A 19,821-nucleotide genomic window follows, 5' to 3' on the forward strand; every position below is an offset into this window, starting at 1 on the left:
TTATAAAAAAAGAAATCTACCTGATTTCACTTTGGTCACTATCCCCTTCAAGGTTGTTTCCTTGTGCATCTCTCCAGTACTTTTGCTATATATGCATGCCTCTCTGTAGCACGTTCTGGTTACTTAAAGATCAAGGAGCACAGTGCACATCGGGATTTTCCAAATTTAAATCAAGTATGGTTTTTATGAATGCCCCCTTTTACTTTAGACACCTTTTATATACTTTGATTTCTTTAGCCACTAGAAGACTAATATAATTCCTGCCCAGACAGAGTGAGACATACTGTTATTTACTGATATTTTTTTTATTTATGTGTTTAAAATACATATGAAACAGATACAATAAATTATATCCCAAATATTTACTTTAAATTGTTACAAAAGTTATCACAAACTGTACACATCATGACAGTAGTCGAAGTTGTTCTCGGTCCATATATACTCAAACAATTACAGCTCAAAGCTCTAAGGTCCTAAACATGGAATAACTCGGTAAGGTAGAATTGGCTTCACTGGGTCTCCAGTTTGACTAATTGTTCACAACTATTACAGAACGTGTCGAAATTGCACTCGTTTACAAGTCGGAGCGCTTCAAAGTATCACCAAACAATAGAAATACATTGTGATGTCTCTATTTCCATAAGTTTACGACAGCTTTTTAGAATTCACTTTTCAATATATACAAACAAAAGTGCCATTGACAAGTATGGATATATACAACTGTAAACACAAACTTTTTAATCTGAAATACTCTGACATATTCGCATTTCCCCCGATAAGTGCTTAATTTTTTTGTAGTGGTGAGAGGCATGCTACAAGTAAAAATATTCTCTTTTTTTTTTTTAACACAGAGGACAGAGCAAGGGGAAAAGAGCATCATTAACTGCATTTGCAAGTAAGATAACAGTACATAGCCTTTTTCTATTTGCTATGTTGGGTTCTTATTAGTTATTACTCACAGGAAAATCTGAGATGATGGTTTATTTCATGTGGCTTAAAAATATAAAATATTGTAAAAATATTCATAATATATGGAAATATTTGAGTGTGTGTGTGTGTGTGTTAGCCACTGTTTGTATTAATCTTCTGCGCTTTTTAAAATTAAATTAACTGTTCAATAACACCTACTCCTTGCTGACTATTATACCTGTCAAGCCATTTAAATTTACAAGATTTTCTTTTTTCTTATCACCTGAAACACAGCTGCCACCAGCAGACACAGCTGCAGACTTTATCAGCTGGAGCCGTAGACAGTATAAACCATGAATGTAGAAGTAAGGCCAAGGCAGCTCCACAGTGGCCTCGTTTCTCTGACAAGTTCAGCCAAGGTGCAGCTGCTTTAAACATGCATTGTTTTAAAATTGCTAAAATTGTTTCAGCAGGGGTAGGTAATCTGGTTTAGAATGACCTTAACCAAACAATCCGACCCATAAATGGGATTTAGAATTGTATTTGTCATTTATGGTTATTCTAAGTCTCAGAACTATTTTTCAGGTTTCATATCCATCCTCTGACACTTACCCAGATTGGGGTCGGGAGGGAAACATCACCTCGTGTGTCCTTGGTCCGACCCAAACACGGACATGGCCAAAATGCATCTAGTCTTTTCTTTTGATGAGCAGTAGTGGCTTTAAGCTGAGCCCTTCTCAATTGATTGACCAGTAACTAGTTTCAAGCTTTAGTGAATAAAACATGAAGTTCATTTGGTAAATTATAGTTTGGTAAATTATTAATTAAAAAGGCAGGTTAACCAGGGTATGCTCCTTGGCTAATGCCACGGCAATCTCAGCGACTGTGTAACACTGTGAACCTCGAGGCTTCACAGCAGCTATGTTGATCTTTTATACTATTAGCGGCTGCAGCTAGCTTATTAACTATGCTAGCTATCTGAGTATTTAAAATACTAACTCTTTAATGTTTCCCACTGACTCGATTTAAAATGTCAATATAATGCAGGGATCCTAAAAGCGCAATCAAATGCTAAAAGATTGCAGCTAAAGCTCCGTCTCCCAAAGAAAAATTTAGCAACCTTATAAATTAATGATATATGGAGACGACGTGGCATTATTCTTGTACTCCAGTACAGGTTAATTTGCCTAATTATTACTGTTAATGTAAGAAACCTAAGATGTCACTACTTTTTTATTCTGTTCACTATGCTTCATTATGTATGTTTAAAAAGAACAACAGTTTTATTTTTAATGTTGCACATCAAAAGTTTACACAGAGGACAAACAGATGTGTTTACAAAACCTGCCTGTGGTTGCGTGAAAATGAACATTCAAGTGGGAACGAACTGCCAAATCTCACAGTCCACGACAGCGGTCATCTCCATGCGTTCTGAAGTGAACACCCTACAATAATGAACGTGGGAGTTTCAATATCAGTGTTACTGGACTAATTAGAGGGTAAGTTTAATTGTTTCTAAATAATACTGCTGCTTGTGTTTGCAGTTATGAAATAAGGTTGTTCTGTGTGTACAAAAATAAAGATGAATTTGTCATTTCATTGTGGCCAATTTTAAGAAACCAATTTAGTCTGAAGTTCATTTAGACACACTTTAATTTGATCTTTCTGTACATATGCTACATGAACCAGCTACTGTTTCTCCAAATATGAGAGTCCTGCAGAGTGATGGCTATTCTGTTTTACACATCTGTGACAGCTGTGACTGATATATTTACTGAGATTTCTCAGCCCTTGCAGAGGCTCAGTTACCTGCATTCCCAAATAAAACCTAGAGCATGACTTGCTTGATTCATCAAGTGTTTTTCATCAAGTAAATATTTTTGTGGTACTGAGCAGCATAGCCCTTAAACTTTGTGCCATTTCAAACTAAAATGGTAACGCACTAAAGAGCTTGAGGGCTGAAAAAATGTTGCTCTGGTACTGAAAAAAAACTGATAACGCTGCAAGTTAACCACCACAACTTGTTGCAGTGAGGCCTACCATTCATGTGGTCTGTGTAAATGTTAGTCAAATACGTTTCCAAAGCACACGTATGAAAAACAAACTTTGAATGACTGTGAGTGCTGTGCATAGCCATCTCTGTAGAGCACTTGAAGAACTTGCATTCAAATGAATGAATTTCAGTACAAACATAGAAACATGAATTCAATCCGCTCAAAAGGGTGATAGGCAACATAGCTTGTCGGCAAACAAACATCTGGTTTCTTACAGAGGTGATGCTGGCACTCCACCTGTGATCATCAGGGTGTATGTGGAGGTTTGGGTGAAGGACATGAACCTTGACTCTCAAAGCTTGCTGCTCTTCCAGGCCACTGAAAGGTAAAGCATCACAAAACAAGCAACATTAAAGAGCTATCCAGTCTTTCCCTGGTAAGCAGGTATTTTCTCTAGTCCTACAAATACACTGTGATCATAGGCAAATCTATTTTGGAGCAACTGGACCTTAAGCAGTGTATATCATTTCCCTTGTCTTGTTACATATAGGGTATGTCGGATTATATCCCAAATTAAATAGAAATGTAAAGAATCAATTTAGTCACATATTGCTACTTGATTGTGATGTGATAATTCAAGATGCAATTACTAAAGAAAATACTGGGTGCTCAATGGCTACAGTGAAGTCCATAAGAATTTGCACAATAAATATATTTTTTATAATTTGGACTGAAATGCTGCCAAGATGTTCAGACTTCCAGCTTAACCTGAAGGGGTTTTCCAAAATAACATAAACTATGAAGGATTTAAAGCCTTTTTTATACATAATTCCTAATTTTTAGAAGCTCAAAATGAATCTGGCCAGTAAAAAAAATTATTTTAAATGTAAGGATCGTTCCTTTATCGTCATCGTGAGTGTAACTAATGATTTTGATCTTGTCACAAACTCTCAGTATTTTCATTTATGAAGGATTCTCTCGACTGTAGACTTTGATCATGACATCCTTTAGAATGTTCTTGACTTGGTTAGGTGTTGGTTGCTTTTAGCTTTTCCAAGCCATGGAAATAATTCTAATTTATTTCTTAGCCTCTGAAAATGGCACACTTAGTATTTCTGTAATTAATGGAATACTTCTCTTAAACCCCTTAAATTAAAGCTGAAAGCCTGCACTTCAATAGTTGGCGTACAGTGGAAATACAAAAACTCTTTCACCTTCCAAATATTTATAGACTCAACTGTACATCAGTCTTGTGTATCCATTTTTTGCTTTGACACATGATCCTTTCAAGCTTTCCCACAACTCGTGACTCCTCAGACCTCGACTATTTCAACATTTCAACAGCCTCTTCCCTGCTTTGACAAAAAAATCAATTTATCAGACTGTCCAAAGCCCAGCTACCAGACGTTTTAACAAGAACCTAGAGAAGTGACCACATCACACCTGTTTTAACCTTCAGTATGTTTTATATATATATATCTCTATATATAGAGAGCCGAAAACTCGAGGTGGCAGAGCTTTCGCAGTAAGAGTCTCAGGACAATGGAACAAGCTGCCTGAGAAAACCAGGTCAGTTGAGTCAGTGACCTCTTTTAAATACCTTCCTCCATTATTTAAGAGCCTTTCCTGAAGTTACAAAATGTTATTAATCCACTTGTATTTCTCTGTTTAAATGGTTATTTAACCTTTAGTTTTCTTATTTTCTTGATTGTAAAATCTGCTTGCTTTGTTGCTTGTGCAAACTACCACCTGTAGAAAGGTCCTTTCTAGATAATGCATATATTTTGCCTATGATCACAGCTTTCACCAAATCATAATGTAGGTTTACCACTGAAAATAGGTAATCACCTGTGTTTTCCTATTCTCCAGGTGGGGAGTGGGTGTGACAAAAGAGGGAAAGAATTGATAACATGTAAAATATTAATTTACTGTAGTGAAACAGCTGTCCTCTGTAAAAAGGAAAAAAAGCCTTCCAGTCTATAAAACTGACAACTTCTCTATGAGTACAGGATTAGCTACTCCTTATCTGAAAAACAGGCCCCATTAAAAGGACTACATGCGCCTTTTGCTGCATGACTTAAATGAACACATGCAACATGTAAGTAACAATGGTTTGGAGACCAGCTTTCATGAAGTGAAGCCATCTGTTTTCCCTTAGAAAACAAATTTGGTGCCTTAGTATTGCAAAGAAATAAATGTTAAGCGTCTCAATGAGATTTTGGGAAAAATAGCTAATAAACTTTTCAAAATCCCTTCAAGGTTGTTCTTTATGTTTTTTTGTTTGTTTGTTTGATTTACAGACAGGAGACTAATTTTAAGACAAAATGTATTTGTTTACAATCCCTTTTCCCCTGGATGCATATGTCCCCATGCAATAAGAACCCTTTTTCCTTGCAGATATCAAAGAGGGCACTTTCAATCTGCAGTATTAGTAATTTAAGAGAAAACAGCTGCTCATTAACATTGCAGCTGCGTCTAGGCTCCCTAAAACTTTGGAAATTAATCAGAAAAGTAAACCCTAAATTGGGAAGCAACAATTACACGTTCCGGATGATTTCATAGTTTCACAATGTTGGAAAGATTCAATTGAACTAATATAAAATAAAAATAAAAAGACATAAATAATGTGCTCCCCGTAGAGATGGAATAGATTGACATTTAGAAAATGTGACAGTCTACTGTGTGGTTTCTTTGCTTTGCAAACCATAACACCTATACAGTTCAGTCTCACATTCAGAAGTTTTAATCGGGCTCTGTAAGACTAGTAAGGAAAAGAACATGCTTGTACCTCTCCTAGTGCATGCCAGTGCGTGATGGGCTTCCGTGGATAAGCCAACATTTCGTTCCAGTGATCTCGTCCGAGCCCTTCAGCATCTGGCCCCGTACGACACACGCCAATCACCTCATTGTGTCCAACACTGGTAGTCATAAAACACACACATTGACACACATGTGCTTTGGATCATGACTAAATTAAAAATATGTTTTGATCTACTTCTACTCTGCTCACTTTATCGTTTTAATGTAAGCATGTGAACATAAACAGTATTTAGTGAGTATTTAACTCACCGATCATAATCCATGACCATGATGGACAGACTGACTTGTTCCACATTCTCCGGGGGAATATCGAAGATGATAGCCTCGTTGTACACCGGATTAAGTGTGCTTTTCTTAATTGTTGTTTTTCGTTTCTTTAACCTCCGTCCATCACACATCAAGTAGACCTTCACATATGGATCTGAGAGACAAATATATGAAATAATTTGCAATTGTGTCAAAAGCTTTCATGGCTTCTGACATTAAACTTCATTAGCCTCTTTGTTTCAGTTTCTTGTGCATTGTTTTTGCCTTTCTGGTTTTTCTCCTGGCATCCCTCGGTGCTCCTCGGGACTCCATATTGGGCCCACTACTCTTCTCTGTCAATGATTTATCAAATGCCTCCTCCCATTTTTATGCAGATGATACAATCTGCGTGTTTGTGTTTTTCAGTTGTAAAAACCCTCAGATTTCAGTAGTTTGCCTATTATGATGCTTAGTATCATTTAACTTTACATAAGTTTCTGTTAAATGCAGACAAATCTAAGTTCATTTTATTCATAAATAATCAAAGGGCTGAAACTTGTATTCAGGTATCATTATCGATCAGAATTTTCTCATTTAAACTTTATATTGAAAATCCTGTGTCCAAGATAAAAAATAAATTAATTAGGTTTCTTTTCAGGAATGCATTTTTTATTGTGCTCTAAGTCAGGCGACCTACAGGGGAACTTCTCATTATGAACACACCTGGCTAATACTTAAAGAGGCTGGATGCCATTTATCATTGTTCTTTACATTTATTACAGACCTTGGAAAACTTGTACATCACTCTCTTCTGTATGCTGCTGCTAAGTGACCGGCTCTGTATATCCCAGACCTTCCCGTGGATTGGTTTTTGCAAATAAATCACTGCTTGGGCTAGTTTCTTCTTATGTGTGTGACTCTTATGTGTGATTTCTAAAAACCACAACCAATGTGTCCTATGTTCTCAGAATATTTTATAAAAGAGACTTTTACCTGGAAAAATAAAGGATATATATTGTCCCTATTTCTTTTTGCTCTCTCAGCTTAACTATATTTAATTGATTCCTAAGTTTTGCTTTTGATGTGAAGACTATTTTGCTATTTGATTACCTGAGGAGCCTGTGATGTCCATGGCTTTGAGGTTTCTGCATTTGATGACTGTTAGGGTCATTCTCCCTGCTGTGGGGAGGTAGCACAACGAGTACATGATCTCTCCCAAATCGATACTCTCCTGGAGGGCATAAAAAGAAAAGAGAGCAGAATGTATTGAACCAAATTTAAATGATTTGCCACATTCTGTGAATCAAAATGCCAAAGCAAAGGAGCAAACAGGTCAGTTTTTAAAAGAGGTCATATGCATTGAGCTGATAGTGAGAGTTTAATTAGCATGGCTCTGCAGGCTATTTGACATTTATCTCAGTCCTTCAATTCTTTATGGCGGTAAACTTAACTAACAATTAACTGTTCAGATTTGTTACTGTTTCTTCATCCAATAACCGTAAATCATTAATCTAGTAGTAAATAGTACTAATGTATGGTTTCCAGGCTTTGGTAACAGTCCTAAGAAAACCATCTCAACAATACTTTGGTGGTTGTAATACAGGCAATCATAGCCAGGAGAGGTTAAATCATACATAGCGTGATATGTCACTATATTAATCGTTAGAATGAACTTTTTTATTGGTAATTGATGGGAAAGTATCTTTTTTAAACAGATAGACGCATTAAACTATCATGTTTTGCAATGACTTGAGAAACCACAAGATCAAAATTATAACATCTTCTTTGTATTAGACTTCATCATCATCATCAGGCCAATATTTCAATTATTCAGAAACTTCGGTTTATGACCAAGTATCAATGAAATGAAAGTCATTCACAAATCTGTCAACTGTTGTTGGTAATAAACAATACAGTTTATTTAGCAAATGTTAGCATACTAGCATAAACTAAGATAATCAAGACTGCAAAATGTATAGCTGCTAAACATCTAAATGATCTTATCATTATGGCTTTATAGACCTGTTAGCATGTTTTTTAAATCACTATTGTATATGCAATATTATTTGATTCATTGTAGTTGAGTTTGTTGTTGGCTCAATTTGTTTGCTAGCAAAACGAATACCAATAGCGTATGTTGTGATTTCAAAACGTAAGAACATGATTTTGCAGCTCATTTAATTGTTAGTTTGTAGAGGTTCTTAAAATTAAGTTTGTTTGTTTATTCTGTCATAGTTTACACAATGAATTAGGTTACATTGGTAATTGTTAATGACATTATCTATAACTACTAAAAAGAGAAGTGTAGACTGTTTTTTCTGCTGAAATTTAACATCATAGTTGTTAATTGTGTAATCTAGACAACTCTCTGCAACTACAAATTTAGTGAAATCCCGTACGCTACATCTTACTATTGAATTAACATTGGAGTTTGGCTTGAATGTTCAATTATTGTAAGCCTCTCTCACACAGACCTACAGACTGGTCTGTAAACATCTTGAAATAAGGGGAAACGTGTGTTCCCCAAGATTGATCACAAAGAGGTATAAGGTGCTACACTCAAAACCTCACTGAGATTGCTATGGTTGTTAGCGAGGCGTTGCAGCTGCCCATAGTTTACATGATAAACTCATCTGCGAACGCTCAGCAACTACTCTCCAAGTTGTAGTGAAATTGTGAAAGTAAACATTTCACCTATGTTTTCCCATATGTTTTGGTTTCAGCAAGCTGCACTTTTCACAGTTTGTGCACCGGTTGGAGAACAGTTGGCAAGTGCTTGCAGAAAAGTTAAGAGAAACCAATAGGAAGGGAGTTGAAGTTAGACAATACCTTATAACCACACATGTTTATAAATACTACTTGTGCCATAAAAATTGTCAGATAAATACCTTAAGATTAGTACAGGTCCAAAGTTACCAAGCTGCCTTTGGTTGTGTCAACACAGAAATAGGAATATAAAAAAAGAAATCCCACAATCCAAGTGACTATGATGAGATGTGCACAGGAGGAAAAATATAAATATAAACTTTCTCCATGCCATTTATATTACCAAACTCTATATGAAGTTGTCTATAGAGTTACATTAGTCCGTTTATTTTAAAGTGATGTCTTTTGAGTCTATGATAGTGTAGCATTCCTCTGGAGTTGAATGTAATGAGCACTGAAATCACACCCGACTGCAGTTTTCTCTTGCACAGTCTCCATGCAGTTCTCATAGGTAAGGGTAAAATTTAATTGATGCAACAAATGTGGTTTTAAGTAAACAAATTTTATCAGCTCTTAATGCCTGTGCTTTTAGAAAGCATCAATATAAAAATTGTAATATATTAAGGAAGCGAGAGAATAGCCAGTTAAACAATTCTTTATGCAAAACAAAATTTATTGTTCTTCTGTTGCTGCTAATTTAGCCCACAGACACTAAAGTGAACCTGAAAGCAAAGGCTCAGTGTTTCTCACCAGGAACACATTCATTAATAAAGCCCAGCCTCTTGAGCAAATTGTGATAAGTGGTTATGCTGGAGTAAATGCATTCGGGGGCTAAATAACCACAAATCTTTAGAAAAGAGTTCATATGAGGACAGGCTATCTGCAGTATGCTGCAAAGCCTGCAAACCCTTTTTGTTTACCTGTAGAGTTTTAGTCACTGCATAAATGTGGTCTTGGATATTTTTTACTCTGTTTCTATAATTACATCTGCAGAATACCCAGCATTTTCTGGAAAATGCTGTGTGGGTGTTTGGCTGTTGAAATCCATTTCCCAAAGCATTTGAATTATGCAATGCATTGCACCTGCCATAATATTTTTTGATTAGACATTTCTGACAACAGTATAAAATCCCATTCACTACTACCACGGTAACAGCACAGAGGCCTGGTGCAACATTTCTTAAATAGCAACAACATACACATATGCGAGGATTTGGCAGTGTCTTAGTGTGAACACCAACTCACTGTGGTTGCTGCATGAATATCCTTCCAAACAACCGCCTCCCTGGAAAGATCAGAGAGTTCAAAGAGGTTGTCCACAACCACCTCCCCAATCATATCGTGGCTGGTGAATCGGTCAAAGTCGTAGACGCTGAAATGGAGCTTGCGGTTGCAAAGCTCATCGTATACTACGGGGAAACAGAAGGTCTCGTCAAATGTGGGGTTTAGATTCTTGCGATGAACTCGAGTCTGGAACTTCTTCTTTCTCTCGGGTAGCAAGTAGATCTTCACATATGGGTCAGAGGTGCCTGTGAAGTCTTTGGCAGGCAGATCCAAAGCTTTCAGGATCCTCACCACCAAAGCCTGCTCCTCGTAGTCGTAACGAAGCGAAAAGCTTAGCTTTCCACAAGTCTCCACGGGCTCTTTGGCCTCTTCTGAGTCCACAGACTTCTGCTTGTAGAGTTCAGGTTTTATTCTTCCAATGCTGACAGTAGAGGACTGGCGGAGAGGCACTGTGTCCATGGTGAAGTCAAAACTGGTGACATTCTTCTGACGAGGCAGGTGGCGCCTGAATGAATTGTGCCTGTTGAAAGGAGCATCACAGAGCATCAGGTAAATGTCTCATTTGTCGTGTGTTTGGCGTCATGGAAGAGCAGCTTTTTTATGGAACAAAAGGTTTATCAGAGCAAAATACCACACAAATAAAAGCTGGTTATTGTTTTTATTACTATTCAGGAAAAAGTCTAAAAACAATATCTAGTGTAGAAACCTTTAAATGTTTAATAAACTACCACCAGATGCTCACAATAGTGCATAATTAACTAGGAACCAAAATGGCGATAGTCTAAATATTGTCCAGAGATATATATGCTTTGTTTTTTTAAATCCCCCTGTGGGCGGTCTTTATCCTTCGAGCTCCTCATCTTCTCTACCTCCTCTTTCAACCCTTGGTATTCTCAAGCTTCTTGTGTTACTCGTGTTTATATTGCTTCCTCTGCTTGTCAACCGTTACTGTGTCTGGTTGGTAGCGGACACAGTAGAGGGCCGCCACAGTCACCAGTTTGTCTGTTTGTATCTCGAAGTCAAACAGGATCTTAGCTTGGCCATTTTCAAACTACCCTGGGGGCGTTGCGCTTGATACTTCTAGGCCATACTCGGCACAGATGTTCAGCGACTTGGTTATGGCTTTCCATGTATGACTCATGTGCTAGCATCTTTTGATGCTCATATCAAGTCTGTGACCCGGTCTTGCTCTGGAGCAGAAGCCCCACCCACCTGCAGTTTAAATTTTGTTTTGTATATGAGGAGCAGCCAATCAGAGGTTTGCTTAAAGGGGGCTTGTTTTAGACAGATGATCAGTTTTTCCAGCTTTATTTGACAGACACAGTGAGGAAAGGACAGGAAAGCGGGGGCAGAGCGAGAGGAAGGCATGTGGCAAAGGGCCGCAGGTCAGACTTGAACCCATGCCAGGCGCTCTCAGCCTATAAAGCAGCGCCCTATATTGCATATTTTAAATCCCAGCAAACTCCCTAGCTGAAAATAGCTGGTTTTATCATCCATATGGTAACAGGTGATATTAAATCACCAGTGATCAAAGTGACAAATTGATTTTTGCCACTACTGGCGTTGGTTTGGGGAAATGAAAACACATCTCCAGCACTCAGATTTGAGCCCTCATTCCAATTACCTGAATGCTGCAAATTTCAGTGAAGTTGACATCTTTTGAGAAAACCACGTCTGTCTTTGACTCGCCGATCTTGTCACCTAGCAACTGGCCCTCCTCCTTTCTGACCGTAAGACAATCACAGCAGCCTGACAACCGTGGCACAGGAAGCACAGCTGAAGATTAAATACTACACTGAAATATTGTAAACAGCACAGAGGGGGAACATCGCCAGCACAAATCTCAGAGGAAAAGGAAAGTGTGCCTGATTTACCAACTGAACATTGATTAGCAAGATTTGTTTTCTCCTTTATGATTTTTGTGTATTGTCAACCTTTATCTCTCTTTGAATCCCCCAACACACACTCAATCCATATGGGCTTATTGACATCTTCCTTTGTTTTCCTCTTTCTCTGTTTTCCTAAGTGTTAAAGTTACAAACATCTACAATACCCTGAAAAAGTTTAACAACCTTCGGACTCCAAACTTTTGCAGTGTATGGTTTGTCACACAATAGATAAAAGTTATATTTTGTGTCTCATTAGTTGTCTAGAAACCAAACACTATAATGTCAGTTAGAATTTTGGCTACCATCATTTTGTTTCTTTGAAGCCAGAAGTGAACTTATAAAAACTAGAGATGGACCGATCCGATATTACGTATCGGTCCGATACTGACCTAAATTACTGGATCGGATATCGGAGAAAAATAAAAAATGTAATCCGATCCATTAAATATCACGAAAGCACCTCACAAAACTTGCAACGCGCCGTAACTCGCCTCAGAACGTTAGCACGTCGGAGCAGTATGCATCACGTGATAGAGCGGCTGTGGCATGCGGGACCTGTCGGTGGTCTGGATAGCATTTGGAGCTTTGCTAGCAACCTGGCATTTCATCTCCGACAAAGTTATCCCCGAGAGAAGTAAAGCAAGTGTGTAAGTCCATCTCTGAATGTTTGTAAAGCATTCCTGCGTTAAGCTTAACAAGTGACTGCCTCTTCTTGCTGCTACTTCAATCATGAAACTGCTTAATGATCAGCTGATCGGCTTTTCTGTCGCGAGTCCGTCTCTCTGGTTTGTTTTTGGCCCACTTTGCACCAGAAAGAGGAAACCAGCGGCTGAACAACAGCAGCACGTTTAAGTTTGATAAGCTGTTGTTAGAATTTATTTAATATTACTTTCTACTCGAAGATCTTTTTCTACGTAGCTGACGGCTGGTAACTGTGCAGGGGCGGATCTAGCAAAGTTTAGCCAGGGGGGCCGATAGGGCATTAACAGGGAAAAGGGGGCACAAAGACATACTTTTCTTTCTTATTCTCATTTAAAATGTCGAGCTTTTAATAAATAATTATCTGACACCCAAAGTTTTAATTTGATGTAAAATGAATAGAAGTCAATTACTGTATATAGTGACTATTAAGTCTAATATATATACCCTAGTAAGCTATAGTACTTTTTCCTTTGGGAAGGTACCATCTGTGCAGTCTGCAATTTTGTTGAAGAAAGATGTTGAATCTATTTAATATTTCTTGAAAAATAATTGATTTCTGTGCATTTTTTTTCACACTGCATCAAATTAAGGTTGATTACGTCGATTAAGCATCATGAGGTGGAGCGTGAGGGGTGGTTCCCTATTTTTTATTTATTTCTTTTTGTTGTTGCTGGGAGTTGGAACCCTATTAGTTAGGTTGCTTAATATTTACGCTAAGTACTCTTTAAAATACCAGAATAGGGAGGATGGTGTAGGTTTAAGTTTATTAGATTGATCAGTATTGCTGAACTATGAAATATTTTTTTTTTGCATACAGGTATAACAGAATAGCTTTAGTGTAGTTGTTGTTTTAAACTTGAGTATGAACTTATACAAAATGCAGCAAGATATTTAAAAAAAACAGTTTTGTTGATTAAAAAACACTATATCGGATTCATATCGGTATCGGCAGATATCCAAATTTATGATATCGGTATCGGTATCGGACATAAAAAAGTGGTATCGTGCCATCTCTAATAAAAAGTAGACGGCTAGGTTATCAGCTAACTCGAAGCATGCTACATATAAACTGTACACTTATTGGCTTATTAAGTACCATTCAATACTAAAATTCCACTTGTGAAAACTGAGGCACAAACTTCCTACTGTTTGGAGCCATGGCACATATTTCACATTAGAAAACAACCCAACAAAAATGTCACAAAAAGCATATTGATCATTTTTCACTGCACACCAAATATAGCGGAATTGACTCTGTTTGTCCCCAGTATACCTTTTTCTCTTTCTTTGACCACTAATCATGCTAGGGCCTTCACGCCCCTCTGTATAGTTATGGGGGAGAAAAAGCATTTGCAGTGACGAAAACATTTCTGTAACAGGGTGTATTTTGTTATTTTGGGGACGGACTCGCTTTTGGAACGGGTCTCTAGTGGTCATTTGAAGAATTGCAATTCAATTTCTCAGTTTTTAACTCTGTGTGCTGTCTTGACACAAAGAGGCCAAAGCAAAATATGGAAAATTGTTTTTAAAAATTGTCTTTACTAATGAGTATAGTTGAAAATGAAACATATATGATTGACTTAAACTTCATCCCTCTGTTTTGCATTTCCACCCTTGTTCCACAAAGTTTCACCTGTGCTCTGCCACTGTTTGGCTTGGTTACAGATGCACAGTTACACATAAATGTCAGGGTCAGAGTCAATCAGAGGAAGAGTTGGTGATGGTCTTTGCATAATGTGGATGTCAAATTTTAACAACGACAGCTGAGGACAGAAAAAAGTGTGTCTGTAAAGGTCACCGAAACACGGTGGAAACTCTGTAGAGTTTCTATTATGTGACTATTTTAGTTTAAACATTTACCTGCCAGTATGAAGGGAAGGTTTCTAAGACTGAATCTCCAAACTAAAAATTCTTTTGGTGCTTGGCAAATGTTAATTGTGGACGCTGAACCAAGTTAGTCATAAATTCTTAGAATAATTTTAATAATTAGTCATTGTTTCAAATGTCAAATTGTTTTCTATTTTTTGGTTCCAGCTTTTCAGCTCTGAGGATTTGTTTCTTCTCTTTGTGACACTGAAATAAAATCCCAGTTTTGGACTGTTGGGTTTCCATGTTTGCAGATGTCAGCAGTTAGATTTCCTGGTTTTCCAAGACTATATCTACTAGTTTTTCTGGTGTTATAACCTGATTATGGTATATGCTGCTAGGCTTTTCTTTTAAGCCACGATTAACTCTAAAACATTAGTTTTGCTTTAGGCTTCTTTTAGCTTTTGCTGTCAAAAAAGTAGGCGGAGGAATTGAGAAGGTAGGTCTTGTAATCTTTAACCTGTCCTATCTGCATAACTGGTGGGTGTATAATTCATGGAGGCCTACGCCACAATATCATTTAATTAACAAGCCCTAACAACAAATCAAAGTGCATGTCAATACCAGCTTCCTCCGAGAAACTGAGCACAGCTGCCTGGTGCGTCTGACAAAAACCCAACCTTCCACCATGACAGCTCCCACCCCACAGCCATGCTAATTATGGACCTTCTAGTTTAAACACAGTACTGGAAAACAAAGAGAAGAAAGAGCTGATTGTTTAATGACTGAGGTCTTTACCAGAGCAGCTTGACTCACATGTACAAGTGATTATAGGGTTCAAAGTGCAGCAAGGAGATGTGTCAGAAATGCTGCAGAATCTCATTTTTGTGATGTACAACAGCAGCAGCAGCTATTCAAGGTCACCAACCAGTCACTGACATGTGCCACACTACCTCGAGGACAGCAGCAGCAGCCCTGTCACGAACTGTCAGGACAGTTTGTGCTCTATGTGAGTTTTTGTTTTTTTAAATGTGTTTCTTGTAACATGGGTGGGGAGATGGACAAAACAAAAGAGCTCTTTAATATGCTACACTTAGTTGTAAGCACAAGTGGCCTGAGTGCAGAAGCAGACTAGGGACTGGTTCATGTGACAGTACCTGGAGGAGGAGGTTGGCTCGGTGGTCTGCCTCTGGATTTTAGCCTGCTGGCTGAGCTTCTCCCTCAGAGCTGTCTGGACCTCGGCAGGGATGTCTGGAGACGTTTGGCTGATCTTCATGGCTGCCTCCAGTAGCTTGACTGAGCTCCGTCCATTCACCTTCACTTCAGGCGGCTGTTTCTTTTCCACCTCCGCCACTTTAAACTCAGTAACCGGGGGGGAGTTGGGTGGGGGTGCCTCGGGGAAACCCCCACGGAGCACATTTTCAGCGTGGGCTGACAGAGCCTTGCTCCTCCAGATGGGCCAACACAGCTTCCAAAAGACAAAGAGAGAGACTACCAACAGGGCGAGGCCACAGAAACCCACGACCACAGCAAGGAGACTAATAGAGATGTCTACATTCAACCAAAGGACAAAGACAGGTGACACGTAGAAAGGAGGAGAGAAGCAGGCGAAGGACAAAATATGACCAACAAACATGCAAGGGAGAAGGAGAAAAAGGGAGAGAAAGCAAGCTGTAAGAAAGAGGGGGCAGCAAATGCACCTGTTTGATATAGAAAGATCATATAAAGGTCATAAAACCACAGTTTAGTGAGGAGACACAGCATCAGGAAAACAGCACGAAAAGAAAAACATCTGGCACCACATCTCCCCTTCTGGCTTCTATTTAAAAGCAAAGTTTGCACCCGCTGTGCAACAGTATGCAAGGAAGCTTAATTCAGCTTAAAAATTCAGATTTTCAATCAAGCTGGCACTAGAGTGAAATTTCACAGACTGCAAATTTACAAAGGAAACATAGCTGAAGGGAGGAGAATCATTTCGTCCTCTCGGTCTGTTTCCCACCTGTTGCTGTTTCACTCAGTGTGGACTGAGATGCGTAACAGGTAGACACTTTCAGAACATTTTTCGTTTTTAAAAAAACGCAGTAAAAAATAAGGATAATAGTGGACTGATAAACTTTTAACTAGTTGGTGATTAGTTCATCCATTCCCCCTCGAAACTCTGCGAGTACTGGGCGCCATGACTTTAGAGAAAGAAGTGATTAATTAAGGGAATTGGGGAGAATAAAATAATGACTTTATTCTATTTACCTGCGTGTCCTTTACCTGGTATGTTGCTCTCAAGGGGGAATATATCCGAACATTTCTCCCGGTCTACGTGTCCCGCGAGACAAAGTTCCGTAACGATTTGGAGAGCCCTTTGGCACAGAGTGACGCTGTCATCCGTCCGAACATTCATGTCTCTCCGGTTAAGCCATTGCACGCCGGAGGAGCCGGGAGGGCGGCGGTTCATTTGGAAACCTTTTATGCGCCGCAGAGTGCAGCCTGTCCGCGGGAGACAGTGGGGAAGCGCGCAGAGTCCTGATCCATATCCAACGCGCAACGAGGAGCGACTGGCCGCACGCGCTCCCTGCGTTTGAATAACAGCAAACGGGGTGCTCGAGTCCAACCCTCACTGCGTCCAATAGCGATGCGCTTCGGTTTGATACTCAGTCCTGTTGGTCGGGGTTTGTAACGGGATTACTTTTTCGAGTAATGACTGGAGTGTTCTCTATGAGGGACAGACGACCTCGCTATGTCCCCGCCTTTCGGCCAACGCATGTTGGCTTCCCGATCCCCTGTGGCCCTCGGTCTGTGGTTATAAAGATTCAGCAGATCTAAGTCAAAGCCAAAGAAAAGTAACACTTTTCAAAAAGCATCACAGAGCTAGAAAAATAGGCTTACATACAAGCTGCCCCATACCTACAGAAAATTTGTGTTTTGTTATATATTTATATGAATATTTGCACAGATTAGAAGGTCAGAAAAGTTTTTCCAGTCAGTCATCAAATTCATATTTTTTGAAAGTGTGTGTCACCAAAGCCAGTTTGCGTTCTTATGGTTATTCCAATTTACTGAGAATCACTTGACCTGTGATGTTTTTTTTAAACTACTGACTAATTTCAAAACCTAAATTTCTTGTAAAATCATTCTAATCAGTATTATTATTATTATTATTATTATTATTATTATTATTATTATTATTATTATTATTATTGTTGTTGTTGTTGTTGTTATTGTTATTTTCTATGAACCATTCAATATCATATACTCAGTAATGCTTAAGTAATGATTGACTCATCATGATGATGATTAATCTAAGATGTGTCATTAATTTTCTAGCCATTAACAAATGTGAAGTGCAAATTTAGATCATCCATTAAAAAATGATTCACTGTTACCTCAAATGTGGACTGACACGTGAGCATGTTAGCTTCTCAACATCCCAGTTTATTTATGTTACTGTGTATATCTTGAATTTGATTAAAAACATGACTCTTCTATAAAAACATACATTCATCTGCCCTAAAACTGAAGCTGCAGAAGTCCCATATGTTGCAGTTCCTCTAATGGCCACATGAGGCTGAAATGGACCTCTTGACTATGTTTGTGCTGTAGTTCCTTTTAGAGCATTTTTCATGGCATAGAAATGCTCTAGAAGGTATTTGGGGACACAAAGGTACTGCAGGTGGGCCGATGTAATAAGAGAAATTCATTTTTGAACTTCCTCACTGGATTTATATAAAAAAAATCATTAAAACTGGCAATAGGAGGTGGTTCATTTTTGATATTACTCATTACTCCAACCTAAATGTATTGCTCTTGTATTGAAGTTTGTGTTGCTGTGGCAGGCGGGTCACAGGTTGGCTTTACCACTTTGAATATGACTGGGTAGCATCTGCAATTCATAGCCAACAGCCTGTAATTTCTGTGTTTTTTGAATAAAATTGTCAAGAAAACACATGACTTTCCATCGTATTTTGATTAGAGTGAAGATTTATGATTTGGTAGGGCCCTGTGGGGTCTTTCTGGTTTTTAAGGGGGCTGCAGCTTTATTGGCTTCTGGAATGGCTGATCGAGATTAATTTAAGGTGAGCTGTGTCTTTTTACTTAAAAAACCCCCCCAAAAAAAACAACAACAATATGGAGCAACATGGCAGTGGCTCAAACCCTAAAAATGAGGCTTCAAAATGCAAGGAAGCCAAGAAACCCAATTAATGATGTCATGGTAGCCACACCCATCCATCTTTTATATACAGTCTTTGACAAATACATACTGTTGTTGCTTACCAACTTGTGTGAATTGAGTGTAAATTAATGTCTCATAACTGATGACCTTTGAGGTGTGAAACATTCACAAATAGATATGGAGACTTTTTTTATATGCTAATGGTAAGCAACAGGAAATCATTAAATCATACTTTAGCACGAGTCATGCATTAGTTTGGCGCTACTTGAGTATATAATTGTACTCTTATTAGAAAGTGTTACCATCTAACCGATTATTCTCTTTACAATTTATTTTAACACTCTCAAATTGCAGATTACCTATTGAAAAAGCGGTGTTCTGTGATTTTACCAGTGCGACCAGTTACTCAGTTATTAGTCTTTAATTTACTTATTTGTTGTGCATGTGTATGAAGAAAAATTACCATTAAATGCACTTTTCTCATCCACAGGTTGTTGGAGAAAAAAAAGGGCACAGAATAAAATTTACATGTCATTCAAATAGTGAAAATGTTCAAGGATCTTCATCAAAAGCACTGCAAAGTCAAGGTTGCAGCCTGTATTCACATGCCAGTGGGGGGCACAAGACTGTAGCCAAGGGAAATTGCAGTGGAAAGAAGTGAAGAATAACAGATGTGATGAAAGAGTGACAAATACAGCTGAGGGTGATTTAGAAATTTGGAGCCATGGTTACTATGGTGTAGCTGTCCTGAAGGGATGGTATCAACAAAGGAAATGAACCAGAACAGGAAAGAGATTCCAAACCTCTTCACCATCCAGCCAGAGCCATGTGATAATTAAGACATGTCATATATACAGGACTGAGAGGAAATTCAAGTTCGGGATTTAATATCTTTACAAATGAGAAAAGGAACACTGAACGTTTTAACCCAGCCCGGTGACATGAAAAGGCAACAATTTTATCAGCTTTTTCCCTTCCCATACGGTGACAACTAATGACACCTCAGGCCTCATCCTAACCATTTTCTTTTATGTGCATTGCAACATAATATGACACGTGAAAAGTTGAAAATGTGTAAACATGACACACATCTGAAGCAGCCCCCTTTCTTTATATGTATGTTCCATTATAGCATGTAATTTAAACTAGTGAACGGAGAAAATGATTACATACAACATATGGGCAAAAGTGCCGGGCCACCTACACATTACACCTACAGGAGATGCTCGGCTATGGAAACTCATGCCTTGAAGCTCCCTTGACGTGCAGAGTCTTTGTGCTGACGTTAATGCAAGAGGAG

General features: G+C 38.4%; 1 protein-coding gene across 5 annotated transcripts; it reads right to left on the minus strand.

Annotated features, from left to right (window-relative positions):
- Positions 1–299: 299 nt before the first annotated feature.
- Positions 300–17,164, minus strand: syt10 (synaptotagmin X). Of its 5 annotated transcripts, none has more exons than XR_014272241.1 (8): positions 16,604–17,164; positions 15,514–15,907; positions 9,921–10,479; positions 7,080–7,200; positions 5,973–6,144; positions 5,682–5,821; positions 3,179–3,281; positions 300–2,354 (listed from the first exon to the last, which is right to left on the minus strand). XR_014272241.1 is itself a non-coding variant. In XM_082510462.1 (8 exons), the coding sequence occupies exons 1-7, from the start codon at positions 16,803–16,805 to the stop codon at positions 3,210–3,212; spliced, it is 1,650 nt and encodes a 549-aa protein (XP_082366588.1). In that variant the 5' UTR covers positions 16,806–17,164; the 3' UTR covers positions 300–2,354; positions 3,179–3,209. The 5 variants fall into 5 exon arrangements, 4 of the variants coding, with proteins under 4 accessions (XP_082366588.1, XP_082366590.1, XP_082366589.1 ...); XM_082510462.1 differs by having other exon boundaries at positions 5,692–5,821; XM_082510464.1 differs by lacking the exon at positions 300–2,354 and having other exon boundaries at positions 2,363–3,281.
- Positions 17,165–19,821: the final 2,657 nt, after the last annotated feature.

Source organism: Aulonocara stuartgranti (assembly GCF_965226115.1).
Source record: "Aulonocara stuartgranti genome assembly, chromosome: 17".
In the NCBI taxonomy this organism is placed as follows: domain Eukaryota; kingdom Metazoa; phylum Chordata; class Actinopteri; order Cichliformes; family Cichlidae; genus Aulonocara; species Aulonocara stuartgranti.